This window comes from Diceros bicornis, chromosome 18 (assembly GCF_020826845.1).
Source record: "Diceros bicornis minor isolate mBicDic1 chromosome 18, mDicBic1.mat.cur, whole genome shotgun sequence".
NCBI classification, from domain to species: Eukaryota; Metazoa; Chordata; class Mammalia; order Perissodactyla; family Rhinocerotidae; genus Diceros; species Diceros bicornis.
Genome location: NC_080757.1, coordinates 42848429 through 42862955, shown reverse-complemented (window position 1 = coordinate 42862955; position 14527 = coordinate 42848429). Strand labels below are relative to the sequence as shown.

The 14527-nt window shown below is 57.6% G+C and overlaps 1 protein-coding gene across 1 annotated transcript; it reads left to right on the top strand.

The window, feature by feature from the left end:
* The first annotated feature begins 570 nt into the window (after positions 1 to 570).
* SLC4A1 (solute carrier family 4 member 1 (Diego blood group)) lies at positions 571 to 11938 on the top strand. The gene is made up of 19 exons (XM_058561159.1): positions 571 to 606; positions 719 to 803; positions 1811 to 1875; positions 2745 to 2925; positions 3024 to 3159; positions 3610 to 3733; positions 3889 to 3973; positions 4121 to 4305; positions 4784 to 4994; positions 5234 to 5446; positions 5627 to 5775; positions 5889 to 6083; positions 7082 to 7255; positions 7708 to 7797; positions 8292 to 8458; positions 8993 to 9243; positions 10099 to 10268; positions 10361 to 10537; positions 11466 to 11938. Exons 1-19 carry the CDS (start codon positions 571 to 573, stop codon positions 11544 to 11546), a joined length of 2775 nt encoding a protein of 924 aa, XP_058417142.1. The 3' UTR covers positions 11547 to 11938.
* Positions 11939 to 14527: the final 2589 nt, after the last annotated feature.

The window sequence follows — 14527 nt, the reverse complement described above, 5'->3', positions numbered from 1 at the left end:
TTCAAAATGGGGTAGGGGAGAGAAGCAGGGCCACAGCATCCAGGACCTGTGAGCCACTCCCAAGGATGCTGCAGCCCCATGCCCAGCAGGAAGCAGCCGTTTCTGAGAGAAGAGGGTATATTGTGGAGACTCTCAGGGGAGCTCAGCTCCGTGAAGAGGGGACAGACCATGCCCCTGGAGTTGGCTGAGTCCTGGGGAAGGGCAGGAAAAGAAGCCACGGGAGGACTGGTGGATGGAGGAAGGAGTCAGATTTGAAGGACATCCCCCATCCTCCCAAACACCCTTAGACTGATGCCAGCCCAGCTTCCTCTTCTCTGCACTGTCGCATCTCTCCTGGCCCCTGCACACCTGTCCTCACACCTAAAATCCAGCTCCTTCCCCCAAGCACCCCATACTCTCTTCCTCTGACCCCACCATCTCCCAACACCTGGGATCCCCCTTCACTCAAAAGCAGCCCCCTGAGGGAGGACCAGGAGACCCCAGGATAGCCTGTGCCTCCTCAGCCCGTGCCCCTACCCTGCAGGGACCCGCAGTGCGGGTTATGCTGGGGGCTCGGATCAGCAAGGACAAATGGACAATCAGGACGGCACCATGGGGGATTCCCAGGTGAGTCTGTGGTGCTCCTACCTGGGGCTCTGGGAACCGGGCCCTGGACTCCTATCTCCATGGGGGCTTGAGGATCCCCTCACAGCCCAGCCCTGATGGCCGCTTCCCACAGGAGAATCATGAAGAGGGGCTGGAGGTTTTACAGAAGGATTATGAAGACCAGGGTATCTCCACACCCACGCTGGAGGAGCCGGCAGGTGAGCCCCATCTCCCTCTCTCTGCTGGGATGAGCGACTGAGCCCCAGAGAGGGACAGTGGGGGAATTCGTCCTCTCTCTTCCCCACAATCCGCCTGCCCCAGCCCCAGGGCCAGTTCTCCCACAATCCTGGCTGATTGAAGGATAAACAGAGTTTTGTTTGAAATGATCACAGGAGGTGACTGGGGCATGGGGGCAGGGCCAGTCGCCCGTCACCATGCCCCTTAGATTTGTGAGAGGGCAGCCAGGCCTGTCTGGGACAAGGACATGAGCCACATGTCACCTGTGCCCATCCAATGCCGGCTTCTAGGCCAGGTACTGGGCCTGCTGGGAATCGTTCTGTTTGGGGGTCCAGAGGTCCTGAGCAATGGGGGACAACGGGGATCCCCCCAGGGCAGAGAGACATCAGGAAACCTTCGTGGGCCTGCCCAAGGTCTTAGTTGGGGAGCCCCAGGTGGAGACGTGTTTACTGTCAACAGGACTTAAGTGCTGGCAATTGGTATTGAAGATAAGAGGCCCCTCTGGGCAATGAGGGCTGGGGGGGCAATATAAGGGCAGACCCCACCCTGGTGCCCAGAGCTCCACTTGGAGGCCTCGAGAAGCTACTGGGCTGGTGGGGTTGTTGAGACAGGTGGGAAGAAGGAAGGACTCGGTTCCAGAAGGTGGCAGGAGATGGAGGAGACCCTAGGAGAATCCTGAGAATTGCCATTCAGGACTCTCTAATGACCTTGGAGATGACCCTCCCAGTCATCCCTGAGGAGGAATCCCGAGGGTCCTTCACAATGCTCAGATGGGGAGTGACAGAGCCAGGCTGGGCCAAGAACAGGCGTGGGGAGCCACAGCCGTCGAGCAGCAGGGGTGGAGGGGCAGCGCCAGGGTCCCAGCCAGGCGCAATGGGAGAGAGTGGGGATCAGCCGGGGCTGGTCTCTGAGGCTCATGGTGGGTGGTGCAGGAGGGCCTTGGAAGGGATTGTCTGGGGGCAACACTAACCAGCTTCTGGGGTTTCAGCTTACGTCACCGAGCAGCAGACAGCCGCAGACTACCAGACCACATCACACCCAGGCACCCACGAGGTAAGGACCCCCAGCCTCCCCGAGTTCTCTGTCCTGTGCTGCCCTTGGGACCCACCATTCTACCAGGGGAAGGGAGGAGCAGAGGGAGAGGCAGAGTTTCGGGGTGGGGGACCCCGGAAACAGGCAAAGAAGGAGTGGGCACCCTGGGAAATAGGTAGAAGGGAAGAGGACCGCATCCCTCAGGGGGAGCTCCTTGGGCGAAGATAAACTGTATGCTGGAGGTCTGAGCCCCCAGGCCCTCTGGCCCTGGCTGGGCTGTCAGGTGCTCCCTGGGGAAGCACAGAATTAAATACACGATCCCCTCTGCCCAGGCCCGCCAGGCCTACATGTCCCCGCTGGGCGCCCGACTGTCTAGCTGGTTAGGAAATTGGGTCTGCTGTCAGCTAGGCCCCAGGCAGTAGCCACCTGGCCCCAAGGAAACCCAAGGGCATGCTGAGCCACATGCCCACTCAACGATCTCGGAGGCAGGAGCCTGAGCCAATGACCCCACAGGCTTCCCTCTCCTTTACCTCCCATGGGGCCACTCTAGCACCCCTTTTGGTCCGGCGGTTCTCCAAATGCCTCTGAAATGGGGTGAGGGGCCTGGTCGGGAAGTTGAGGAATAGAGCCAGAGATGCAGGCCATACAGATGGGACTCTCGAGCATCTCCCCACACTTCCCACTTCACTCAACACTCCCAGGCTGCGGCTCCCGAAGGTCCCCTCTGAGCTCACGGTCTGCCCCTGAGCGCTCCAGGACCCTGGGCCTCCTACAAACATGTCTCAGAGCCCGCTGTGTGCCCACTGTGTGCCCACCGTGCCCTGGGCTCCCAGTCTCCGCATGGCCCTGCTCTGGGCCTGATGGACTAACTCAGGCCTGTGGGGCCACAGGTCTATGTGGAGCTGCAGGAACTGGTGATGGACAGGAAGAACCAGGAGCTTCAATGGATGGAGACAGCACGCTGGGTGCGTCTGGAGGAGAACCTGGGGGAGGACGGGGCCTGGGGCCGCCCGCACCTGTCTTACCTCAACTTCTGGAGCCTCCTGGAGCTGCAGAGAGCCTTTGCCAATGGTGAGCCCCGCTGGGCCCCTCTGCAACCCTGCCTGTGAGGCTTGCTGGGGAGGAGGGTCCCAGTCCAGCCACCCAGCTCACCCCTCCGCTGCCTGCAGGTGCTGTCCTCCTGGACCTGCCAGAGACCTCCCTGGCCGGGGTGGCCAACCAGCTGCTGGACAGGTTTATCTATGAGGAGCAGATCCAGCCTAATGACCGAGACCAGCTGTTCCGGATCCTGCTGCTCAAACACAGGTGCGCCTGCCTGCCAGGACCCAGACTCCACACCCAAAGGGCCCACATCCCCAGCCCACCTGCCCCAAGCTCTCCCTGAGAATCCAGGGGGCCCTTCCCCAACCAGGCCGGGGTCCACTTTTCTTCCATGATGGCTCCTGCCTGTGATACCTTTCAAGGAGTGGCCACGTCTCCATGCTCAGATTTGGGGGCCACCAGTCACCAGGAAGGCAGACTCTCAAGGCCGTTCCCTCCATCCATTCTTCTGGCTCCACCTCGTCACTCCAGGCAGAGGCCACCCGCTGACTTCCACAACATCCTTCAGGGGAGGCTGATTCTCTCTCCGCCCCAGGGTCTCTGTAGTCTGGTCACTGGAAAGTCCCGCTTGATCCCTCCCACCACCAGTCCCCACTCTGCTGATAGCCCAGCCTGAACAGCCCACTCAGCCGGTGTCCCCTGTGTGTCCTGCAGCCATGCCCGAGACCTAGAAGCCCTAGAGGGTGTGAAGCCCATGGTCGTGACACGTTCTGGGGCTGCTTCACAGCCTCTGCTCCTCGAACACCCCTCTCTGGAGACACAGCTCTATTGTGCACAGGTGAGGCTGTACCAGGGCTGTGTGGGGAGAGCCGGAAAGCCCGCAACCTGAATGCAGTGAGAAATGAGATTTGGTAGGAGAGAGGGGGCTGGATGCTCAAGTCTCCTGGGTCCAGAGTGGCCGGAGGACTCCCCTCACCACCCTCCTTCCAACAGGGAGAGGGGGGCACAGAAGGGCACTCACCATCAGGAATTCTGGAAAAGATTCCCCCAGATTCGGAGGTCGCCTTGGTGCTAGTGGGTAAGCGGCTGGTGCCTGTATCTCTCACCCTTCCACACCCACTGCTTCCGCCTCCTGTCTTGGCCCAGCCTGCTTCTGCCTAAGCTTGGACCCGGCAGCCTCCCTCAGCCTGGCCTGACCACCTTGCATCACCCCCTTCCCCAACAGGCCGTGCCGCCTTCCTGAGGAAGCCGGTGCTGGGCTTTGTGCGCCTACAGGAGGCCGTGGAGCTGGAGGCCACTGTGGAGCCACCCGTGCCTGTGCGCTTCCTCCTTGTGTTGCTGGGACCCGAGGCCCCCCACACCGACTACACTCAGCTTGGTCGGGCTGCTGCCACCCTCATGCTGGAGAGGGTGAGGAGGGGCCGGCAAGGGCTGGGGGAGGCCGGGGGCCGGGTAGAAGCCGAGGCCCTTCTCCTGGCCTGGGTTACTTGAGCTCCGCTAGTTGGCCTGTTCAGTCTAACCTAGCAGCTTCTATCCTGTCTGGCCAGGGGGAGTCTGGCCTGGCCCTGCCTGATCTGGCCTGGTCTGGTCTGGCCCACTCTGACCTGGTTCTCCCTGGTGAGGTCTGGCCTCGTCTGGCCTCATGTGCTCTATTCCTCCTGATCTGCTATAATCCACCTGGTTTGCTTTATTCTTTCTCCCTTCCCCATTCAGGGCCCTGTGGGCCCCCTCAAAGCCCTTTTGTAGTGGGGGGCAGAAGGGAAGGGGGCAGGAAAAGCAGTTCTTAGCAAGAAGGAGCTGGGGGAGAGGATTCTGGTCCCTGGAGGCCCTGGCTGTGGACTCCTGGGTCCTTTCATCCCACAGGTCCTGACCCTCTCTCTGGCCCCAGGTGTTCCGCACTGATGCATACCTGGCGCAGAGGAAGGAGGAGCTGGTGCGCTCCCTGGAGGGCTTCCTGGACTGCAGCCTGGTGCTGCCTCCCTCAGACGCCCCCTCCCAGCAGGCCCTGCTCAGTCTGGTGCCCGTGCAGAAGGAGCTGCTGCGGAGACGCTACCTGACCAGCCCTGCTAAGCCGGACCCCAGATTCTACAAGGGCCTAGGTATCTGCCCTGCCCAGCCCAAGGCTTTCTGAGCCCCCACAGACCCTTGGACACCCCAGCACAGCCTTGTGAGCCCTACCATCCCTTTTCCCATCAAATACCCCAGTGTCCCTCTCCCTTTCCTCATGCCTCCCCACCTTCTTGGCCACCCCATTCCCATCAGATGATACTCCCAATTCCCCTCTCCCCACACCTCTCGCTGCTACCCCCTGTGACCATGGTCCTGTCCTTACCTACAGATTTGGATGGGGATTCATGGGTCCCTAGTGGCCCGGAGGACCCTCTGCAGCGGACAGGCCAACTTTTCGGGGGCCTGGTGCGTGACATCCGGCGCCGCTACCCCCGCTACTTGAGTGACATCACAGATGCGTTCAGCCTCCAAGTCCTGGCTGTCGTCATCTTCATCTACTTTGCCGCCCTGACACCTGCCATCACCTTTGGTGGCCTCCTGGGTCAGTGCCTCTACATGTCCCCTAACCCTGACCTCTGACCCTCTGGCTTCTGCATCTGCCCTGCCTTCTGACCTGATCTAACACTCTGGACCATACATCAGCCTGCCCACGAAATGCTCTATTGGCCCCTAATTAAGAAATGATCTCCTGACCCTGACCTCACTGTACCCCTACCCGCAGGAGAGAAGACCCAGAACCAGATGGGGGTGTCGGAGCTGCTCCTGTCCACTGCAGTGCAGGGTGTCCTCTTCGCCCTGCTGGGAGCTCAGCCCCTGCTTGTGCTTGGCTTCTCAGGACCCCTACTTGTGTTTGAGGAAGCCTTCTTCTCGGTAGCTCTGTTCCGGCCCCACTGTGACCCCGTAACTGGCCCCCGCTCCACCTGGCTGGTGCATGGTGCCTGGGCCCATTTGTCTGACCTCGACTCCCTCTGACCGCCCTGCAGTTCTGTGAGAGTAATGACATGGAGTACATCGTGGGCCGTGTGTGGATCGGTTTCTGGCTCATCCTGCTGGTGGTGCTCATGGTGGCCTTTGAGGGCAGCTTCCTGGTCCGCTTCATCTCCCGCTACACCCAGGACATCTTCGCCTTCCTCATCTCCCTCATCTTCATCTTTGAGACCTTCAGCAATCTGGTCAAGGTGGGGGTCCATGGGAGTGTGAACGAGCATGTGTGTGTGCATTTGGGAGAGTGTGTATAAACTGTGTGACTGTGTGTCGTTTCACACTTTGTATGGCATTTGTGTGGCCATGTTCTCATGGTATGTAACTGTGCCCACATACATGGTGATGCTTACTGCCTGTGGGCCGGCATTCTTGCTATGACTGTGCAGAGTGACTGTGCATGAGAGGATGCCCCTGTGTGCACATGTCCGTGTTTATGACCACACGGAGTGACTAAGGGGCAAGTATGTGTGTGAGACTGCACCTGGGAAACTGCATGCATGGCAGGGGCAGCAGGGGTTCTGGAGGCTCTGAAGTCTCCCACTCTCTCTCCTGCACTTGCCCTTTTAGAACTGCAGGGCCTGCGGATGGAGTGCCCCGCCTCCTCAGCTCTGTCACCTCAAACTATGCCTGCCTCTGTATCTGCATTTTATATGGAGGAAAGGTGGACATTGTATGCCTGTCCCTGATTCTGTTGGTTGGTGGATCTTTCTGTTTCCAAGTCTTTGAAGCCCTTTTTAGGAACCTCCTTGGTATGTTTCCTGCCCTCTAGCCTTCTCATGTCTCCCAGGCCCTGGGTGCTCACAAGCACACACACACATATACTCATTCCCCCTTGGCCCGCCCCACCCAAGCCTAGCCTGGTCCTAACTCCTGAAAACCAAGCTGTAAAATCCTATTGTACTCTGTTACCGTCAGTTGAGGAAGAAGATAGGTGGGTGGGTGGATGGACAGATGGATGGATAGATAGGTAGATGAGAGATAGGTAGGTAGGTAGATAGATAGACAGATAGATAGATAGATAGATAGATAGATAGATAGATAGATAATGGATAGACAAATGGATAGATGATGGGTGGAGGGGTTGATGGATGATGGATGGATAGATGGATGGATGAATGGATGGATGGATGGATGGATGGGTGGATGGATGGATGGATGGGAGGGAATAGGATGCCTTGGTTTTCTCCTGCAGATCTTCCAGAAACATCCACTAAGGAAGAATTATACCCAGAATGTGGTGATAGACCCCGAACCTCAGGACCCCCTGCCTAACACAGCCCTCCTCTCCCTTGTACTCATGGCCGGCACCTTCTTCCTCGCCATGGTGTTGCGCAGGTTCAAGAACAGCTCCTACTTCCCTGGCAAGGTCAGCACTTCCTCCCCACCTACCCTTGCCTACACTACCCTACCCCAGTCCAAAGCACCTCCCCTAGCTTCCCCAATGCCATTAGCTCCTCTTCTTACCCTAGATTCCCATTCCCAATTATAAGCCTCCCTGGCTCCCTCCTCACCCCAGATTTCATTCTTCAGGCAAACCCATCTCCCTTTCTCAGCATGCCCAGGCTGAAAACCCAGTGGAGAGCCAGGGACAATTCTTAGAAGGGGGTACAGAAGCTATGGGCCCAGGGGTGGGGCTGGGCCAAGGGAAGAAGAAAGGAGGCAGGTTCACTGAAGTGCAGGATAAGGCATTAGAAGCTGATGGATTTCCTGGGAAGAGCAGGGCCTCCTGGGTGAAGATGGGCAGGAGTAGGGGCAAGTGGGAGGCAGGAGGTGGGGAGCAACTGGGCACTGACCTCTGGTACCTGCACCTGCCCTCAGCTGCGGCGGCTCATCGGGGACTTTGGAGTTCCCATCTCTGCTCTGATCATGGTCATGGTGGATTTCCTCATCCAGGATACCTACACCCAGGTGACCCTCTCCCCTCACTTTCATTTCATTCCCCCAGCCTGCCCCCTCCCCAGAACAGCTTTCCCAAACCTGAAGCCAGCCAGAACTACCCCTACCCGACCCCTGCCTACCCTGGGAGCCCCGTGTTCTTCCCGCAGCCCTACAGGACCCCTCTGGCTGAACCAAGGGCCTGGGTCAGGTTGCCCCCTTTACTCCTTAACTGAGGGTAGGAGGAAAGAATCTGCTTTGGATCCAGGCAGATCTGAGTATGAATCTCAGTTCTGCCACCAAACGGCTATGTGATGCAGGGCAAGCTACATAACCTCTCTGATTCTGTTCCTTCATCTATAAAGTTGGGAATGAGAAGATGTATGTAAAGGGCTTAGTGCAGTGACTGGGTACAAAGTAGGTGCTCAATAAAAGTAAGTTCCAAGTGCCCAGGACGCTGGCTCCCTGTCCTCACCTCTCCCCAGCCCCCTGCCCTGAGTGTTCTCACCAGAATCCCCCTCCCACAGAAACTCAATGTGCCTGAAGGCCTCACCGTGTCCAAGCCCACATTCCGGGGCTGGCTCATACACCCGCTGGGCTTGCATTCCTCTTTCCCCATCTGGATGATGTTTGCCTCCGTCCTGCCTGCCCTGCTGGTCTTCATTCTCATTTTCCTTGAATCCCAGATTACCACGTGAGAGCCAGGGTGGGGCAGGGCTGGGAGGGTCAGAGGCCGGGAAAGGGACAGGCTCCAGGCAAGCGGGACGCCAAGGGCCGAGCACTAGTCTCGGCCGAATGGCTGAACGCATGGTCTTCCTGACTAGCAGGAATGATGGACGGGCAGGGTCAGGTTCAGGTTTTGTGGGACCTGACATTGTATAATTTGGGGAGCCCTTTTAAAGAAAAAGAATACAAAATGAGAACTACAAAATTAGGTGCTGGATCTTGGAAGGGGCCAGGACCAATGAGGCTCCCTAAAGCTTATGCTTCGTTAGCTTCAGAGTAAATCTGCCTGTGGATGTTCTAGGTAGTGTCTGAAGACACTTCTGCTCTTAGAGTCCAGATTCTCAAGATGGGGTGGGAGGGAGGGGAGAAAGGAACACCAAGGGAGATGGGCAAAGAAGGATAAACTGAGGTACAGAGGGACCCAAGTATGGGAAAGGAAGGAGGGGCAAGGGGGAGGGGGAGAGGGAGAGCCCTGCTGACCCCTGACCTCCCACACCCCCAGGCTGATTATCAGCAAACCAGAGCGCAAGACGGTCAAGGGCTCCGGCTTCCACCTGGACCTGCTGCTGATCATGGGCATGGGCGGGTTGGCCCCCCTCTTTGGGATGCCATGGCTCAGTGCTACCACAGTGCGTACTGTCACCCACGCCAATGCCCTCACCTCTGTGGTCAAGGCCAGCACCCCAGGGGCTGCAGACCAGATCCAGGTCAAGGAGCAGCGGATCAGCGGCCTGCTGGTCGCTGCACTTGTGGGTGAGTGAGGGCTGGCCACACTCTCCACCACCCTCTGTTCCCACCCCATAGAAGCCAGTGCCCCTCCAGCCCTGCCCACTCTGCAGCCAGGTCTCCCTACACACCCGCTGCCCACCTCTCCCCAGTGTCAGTTATTCACAGGAGGGAATTCTGGAGGAAATGCCAAGGCACTGAGATGGGCATCTGAGCAGGGGAGGAAGGGGGGGACCTCCATTACTAGGGCTTCTCTAGATAGGATCCAACAGAGGTTCAGTGAACTGTGGGTCCCAGCCCTGCCCTGCTGCTAACTCAGTATCCCTCCTTGTCTCTGGGCCTCACTTTCCCTGTCTGCACCGTAGAGGTCCCTCTAGCTCAGCTGCTCTATGACTGATACAAAGGCCAGTGTGCCAGGCATAATCTGGGGGTGGGGGAGGAGAAGACAGAGGGTCCCTGGGCATGGTGTGGGCGGCACCATGGTTGCAGATGTAGAGGCCAGGGAAGTTTCTTAAAGGAGGCAAAGTTGATGTTAGTTGGAGGAGGGTTAGGATTTGGATAGCCAGAGGGTGATGGAGGCATTCTGGACTGGAGTGAGAGGAAGGGTGGGTTTTTCCGACCTCTGTGACCGCCTCACCCCCCCATGTTAAAGGAGTAGGCTTTGAAGTCAGGCAGGCAGGAGTTCGACTCCCTGATCTGCCACTTACTAGCTGTCTGGCCTTAGGCAAGTTGCCTCACTTCTCTGAGTCTGTAGAATGGGGGTAATACCTATTAAGAGGAGCCACAGAAAGGGCCCCATACGGTACCTGGGGCTTCATTCCCCAGCCCCTGGTGCTGGTCCTCTGGGCACCTGCGGCTCAGCGCGCGTGGTTCTCCCCGCAGGCCTGTCCATCCTCATGGTGCCTGTCCTGCGTCGCATCCCCCTAGCTGTGCTGTTTGGCATCTTCCTCTACATGGGGGTCACATCCCTCAGCGGCATCCAGTTCTTTGACCGCATCTTGCTTCTGTTCAAGCCACCCAAGTACCACCCTGATGTGCCCTACGTCAAGCGGGTACAGGGCCCTCCTGGCTGCCCAGACCGGGTGGGGTTGGGGGTGCTGGGTGCCGGATCAGGGCAGGCGATGACCCCTGCCTCCGCCTGCAGGTAAAGACTTGGCGCATGCACTTGTTCACGGCCACCCAGATCATCTGCATGGTGGTGCTGTGGGTGGTGAAGAGCTTCCCGAGCGCCTCGCTGGCTCTGCCCTTCGTCCTCATCCTCACAGTGCCCCTGCGCTACTTCCTGCTGCCACGCATCTTCAAGAAGCTGGAGCTCCAGTGTGTGAGTGGCTGCTCCCCATTCTCCCCTCACAGGCCTGGGGCAGGAGCGAGGGTACAGAGAGAGCAGAGGCTGGAGGGCAGGACAACAAAGCTGGGGGCAGAGAGTGGTCATCAGAGGAGCTGGGAGAATGTGAGGGGTGGGTCTCGGAACTAAAGAAGGCAGAAGAGCATCATGGTTAAAATCTGGGTCTGGGGCCTGCGTCCAAATCCTGGCACTGCCATGTCCTAGTGTGTGACCTGGAGCAAGTGGCCTCATTTCTCTGAGCCTCGGGTCTCCTCACCTGTAAAGGGAGGAATGGTGCCAGGGTTGGCGAGAGGGTTAAGAGGCACACAGGGTGTGTTCCACGTGCGCTGTCCCTACTATCGAGCAGCTAGTCCTGTGGTCTTCCAAATCACTCTGGAAAGAGTCACTCCTCTGATAGAACTCTTCCACAGTGACGTGACACAGGTCACTGTGGGGCTGCTCTGGAGAAGGGGTCCCCTGCCCACCCTCTGGAAGCCCTCCCCAACTGGGGGACCAGATCCCCAGTGGCTCCCCACCCTTTGGAAACCACAAATCTAGACGAACCCTCGGGGCTGCAGGGACAGGACAGGACTTGTCCGAGGTTCAAAGAGAGCCAGGCTGGGCCGGCCCCGTGGCTTGGTGGTTAAGTGCGCGCGCTCCGATGCTGGTGGCCCGGGTTCGGATCCCGGGCGCGCACTGAGGCACCACTTCTCCGTCCATCCTGAGGCCGAGTCCCACATACAGCAACTAGAAGGATGTGCAGCTATGACATACAACTATCTACTGGGGCTTTGGGGGGAAAAAAAAAAAAAAAAACAAAGAGAGCCAGGCTGTCTCCTAACACCAAAGGTGCCTCTCAGTGCTGGGGGGAGGGTCCTCCGGTCCCTCGGCCTCTCACCCTCTGCCTTCCTACCCCACCCTCCAGCTGGATGCTGACGATGTCAAGCCGACCTTTGACGAGGACGAAGGTCAGGATGAATACGACGAGGTGCACATGCCTGTGTAAGGGGAGGGCCTCAGAGCCTCCTCCACCGTTCCACTTCCCCACTCTCCCAGGAAAAGCAGAAGTTCACCGGGTGCCTCATGCCCTCCAGGTCCCTACTGGGGCAGCACCTGAGGCCCTGGGGCTGTGGGCAGGGGAAGGAGGGGCTGTCTAGAACACTTTCCATTCAGGGTAGACCAGCTTTTCTGGCTGGAAATGGCCAGTGGAGCCCATATTAGGGGATTTGCTGTGCAGTCTCTCCTGCTGCACGCTGCCATATAGGGATACTGTGCTGAAAGACTCAGGTCTGAGCCCTCCCTCCTGTGGCACAGACAGGGGCAGTAGCAAGAGCAGGAGTTGGGGGAGGTGGTTCAAGCTCCTGCTTGCGGTGTGACCTTGGGCAAGGCCCTTGACCTCTCCAGCCTCTGCTTCCTCTTCTGTAAAATGGGTATATTGATAACAATACCCACATTACGGGATGGTTACTGAGGACCAAAGATAAATGTGAAAAAAAGGGCTTTGTAAACTCTGCAAGGACTATTATACAGTAGTCATCATTCTTCAAGCCTGCGCAAGGTCACACAGCTCCTGAGCCATACAGCTGGGATCTGAACCAGCTCTCCTGTCTCTGAGGCCAGAGCTCTGCGCTCTACTTCAGTCACCGGCCTTCCCGGTGAAGCCCCTGCTGACTCCTCCCTCCCCATCTCTGCTCCCACCCCCAACCCGGGACCCTCTTCTCTGGGGCGGAGGGAAGTGTCCTGGTGAGGGCAAGATGCAGGTGAGCATGCGGTCGGGGCTGGACTCAGGGCTCCTAAGTGCTTGCTTCCTCCCCCCATGCTTTCGTTCATTCACTCATTCATTCACTCATTCATTCATTCCACAAACATTTACTGAGGGCCCTGGACCCTGTGGATGACAGAGGTAACTGACATAAGACCCTGCCCTGTGGTGGGGGATGGGGGCCAACACTCAGTCTGTTCTAGATTTGGATAGGGGTTGGGGGGCGGGTGGGAGAGTAGGGAGAAGATGGGGAAGGGGAGGAGAGGGAGGTTGTAATTTATTGATTGTGTATTTTCTCAGAGATTTCATTGTACTTTGGCTTCACACACGCACCCAGGTCCCCCATTAGAGACCCACTGCCCCCAACCCAACCCAAACAATATTTGGGGGAGAATCCAGAATTTGACCAATGAGGGTAGGAGACAGTGGACTTTGCAGGATACGGGTAAAATCTATTTTTTTAGAAAACAAAAATATAAAGAGAGTTGAAAGAACTGGCATTGGTGAGAGAGGGTTGAAACTGAGAATCAGGGTGTGACAGAAAAGAAAGGAGGCTGTGGCACCTGAGGGAAGGCTCTCAGGTGCATCCCTGGAGGCTGACAGCTGCCTCCCACCACTTCACAGGTCTATGCCTCAGTTTCCTCATCTGTAAAATGGGGCCGATAATGGTACCTACCTTGTAGGATTGTTATAAGGATTAAATGAGACAGAGCTTGTAAAGGGCTTGCTTAGCACAGAACCTGACCTCACAAAGAGCTCAATAAACGGAGGAAGAGCTCAATAAACGCTAGCTGCTGGGATTGTTATTCTGATTGGGATGTCCCCGCCTCCTCCCTCCCTCCGCTCCTTGAACACTGCTGCTCGCTCTGCTAGCACCCTCTCCTCGATGCTTGGGAACAGGTTTTGCCAATAAATGGGTCTGTGGTGGAATGACAGTCTTGCTGGAATTCCCTCCCAGAGTGGGGGCTCCACCAGGTCTTGGCTGGACTGAGCGGACATGGTATGCAGGGTGTGGAGCTGGTGCAGGGCTGCAGCACTGGGGGCAAGGAAAGCCAGTCTTGGGTGGCACTGGAGCTGGGGGAGGGTCAGGGCTGGTGGCCCTGAGCCCTAGGGTGGAAAGGGCCGGCACCCAGTGAGGGGGTGGGAGAGCAAGGGAAGACAAATTTACACTCCAGACATCTTCCTCTCCAGAATAAGGGTGACCTATATGGGGGTGGGGAGAGGGGCTGTAAGGGGGCGTTGCCCCCAGCTCTTTGTACTGTGGACCCCACATTCCTTTGGACCAGTCAGCCCCTTATCCTGGACTCGCCAAGCTGGGCAGTCCTCTGAGAGGGATTTCCAGAGAGGGCGTGCCGCTTGCTGTCGGTCGCACAAGAACAGCATCTGTTGACCAGCTTTCCACTAGCCCCCACTCTGACCCCTTGGAGGCTCTGCCTCCCACCCCCAGCCACTCCCAGCAATTTCTAGGGGGCTGCTGGGCCAGGTATCACCCACCTCCGGAGAACAAGGTGCCAAGACATAATCCTTCCCCAGCCTTCCAGCAAGAGATCAGCGCACGGCTGGGCTGCCTGGCTTCCTTCCCTGGATCTATATTTACTTGCTGCCTATCCCCAGCTGACCCCTCTCAGGCTGGCAGGGCAGCCACCAAAGAGCCAGAGAGCCACTGTGTCCCCAGGGAGAGGGGTCCCAGCCGGTCCCAGCCACCCATCTCCCACACAGCAGCATCATGTCCCCCATTCCCCAAGGCTTGCCAGAACCCTGTTCCCCACCTTGAGCCTGAAAGCATTAGGGAAACGTGAAGGTCACAAAAATCAGTTGGAATCCAACTTCCTGCCTGGCCTGAGGCCTCACTCCCCCTGCATTTCCTGCCCCCACAGAACTGCCCTGCCACCCCCCACCCCTGCATTTCCTCTCTTGAAAACTACCTCAATGTGAATTAACTGCCATAATGAGGTCCGCACTTTCTTGTGAACACCAAGTCACCCCACTCCTGGCAAGGGAATGATTCAACAGAATCAGAAGTCTCGAGACCTGAAGATAGTCTTTCCAGGACTGTCTATGAAAGTGAAAAACTAGAGAGAGCCCAAATATTCAGAAACAGGAGAGTGGTTAGTATATTACAGTAAATTACCCTACATCAATGTAACGGACCACTAGGCAGACCTTAAAAATAATTATAATGATGAAGAGGCTGTTAGATCAGCTTGGTGCCATCGCATGATCCT

Bases quoted from the DNA above. Each gene is read 5' to 3' on its own strand.
- SLC4A1 (XM_058561159.1), top strand. From the start codon at position 571: ATGGACAATCAGGACGGCACCATGGGGGATTCCCAG. The intron at 4,995-5,233 runs GTATCTGCCCTG...CCTTACCTACAG, and splicing joins CAGATTCTACAAGGGCCTAG to ATTTGGATGGGGATTCATGG. The intron at 10,269-10,360 runs GTACAGGGCCCT...CTCCGCCTGCAG, and splicing joins ATGTGCCCTACGTCAAGCGG to GTAAAGACTTGGCGCATGCA.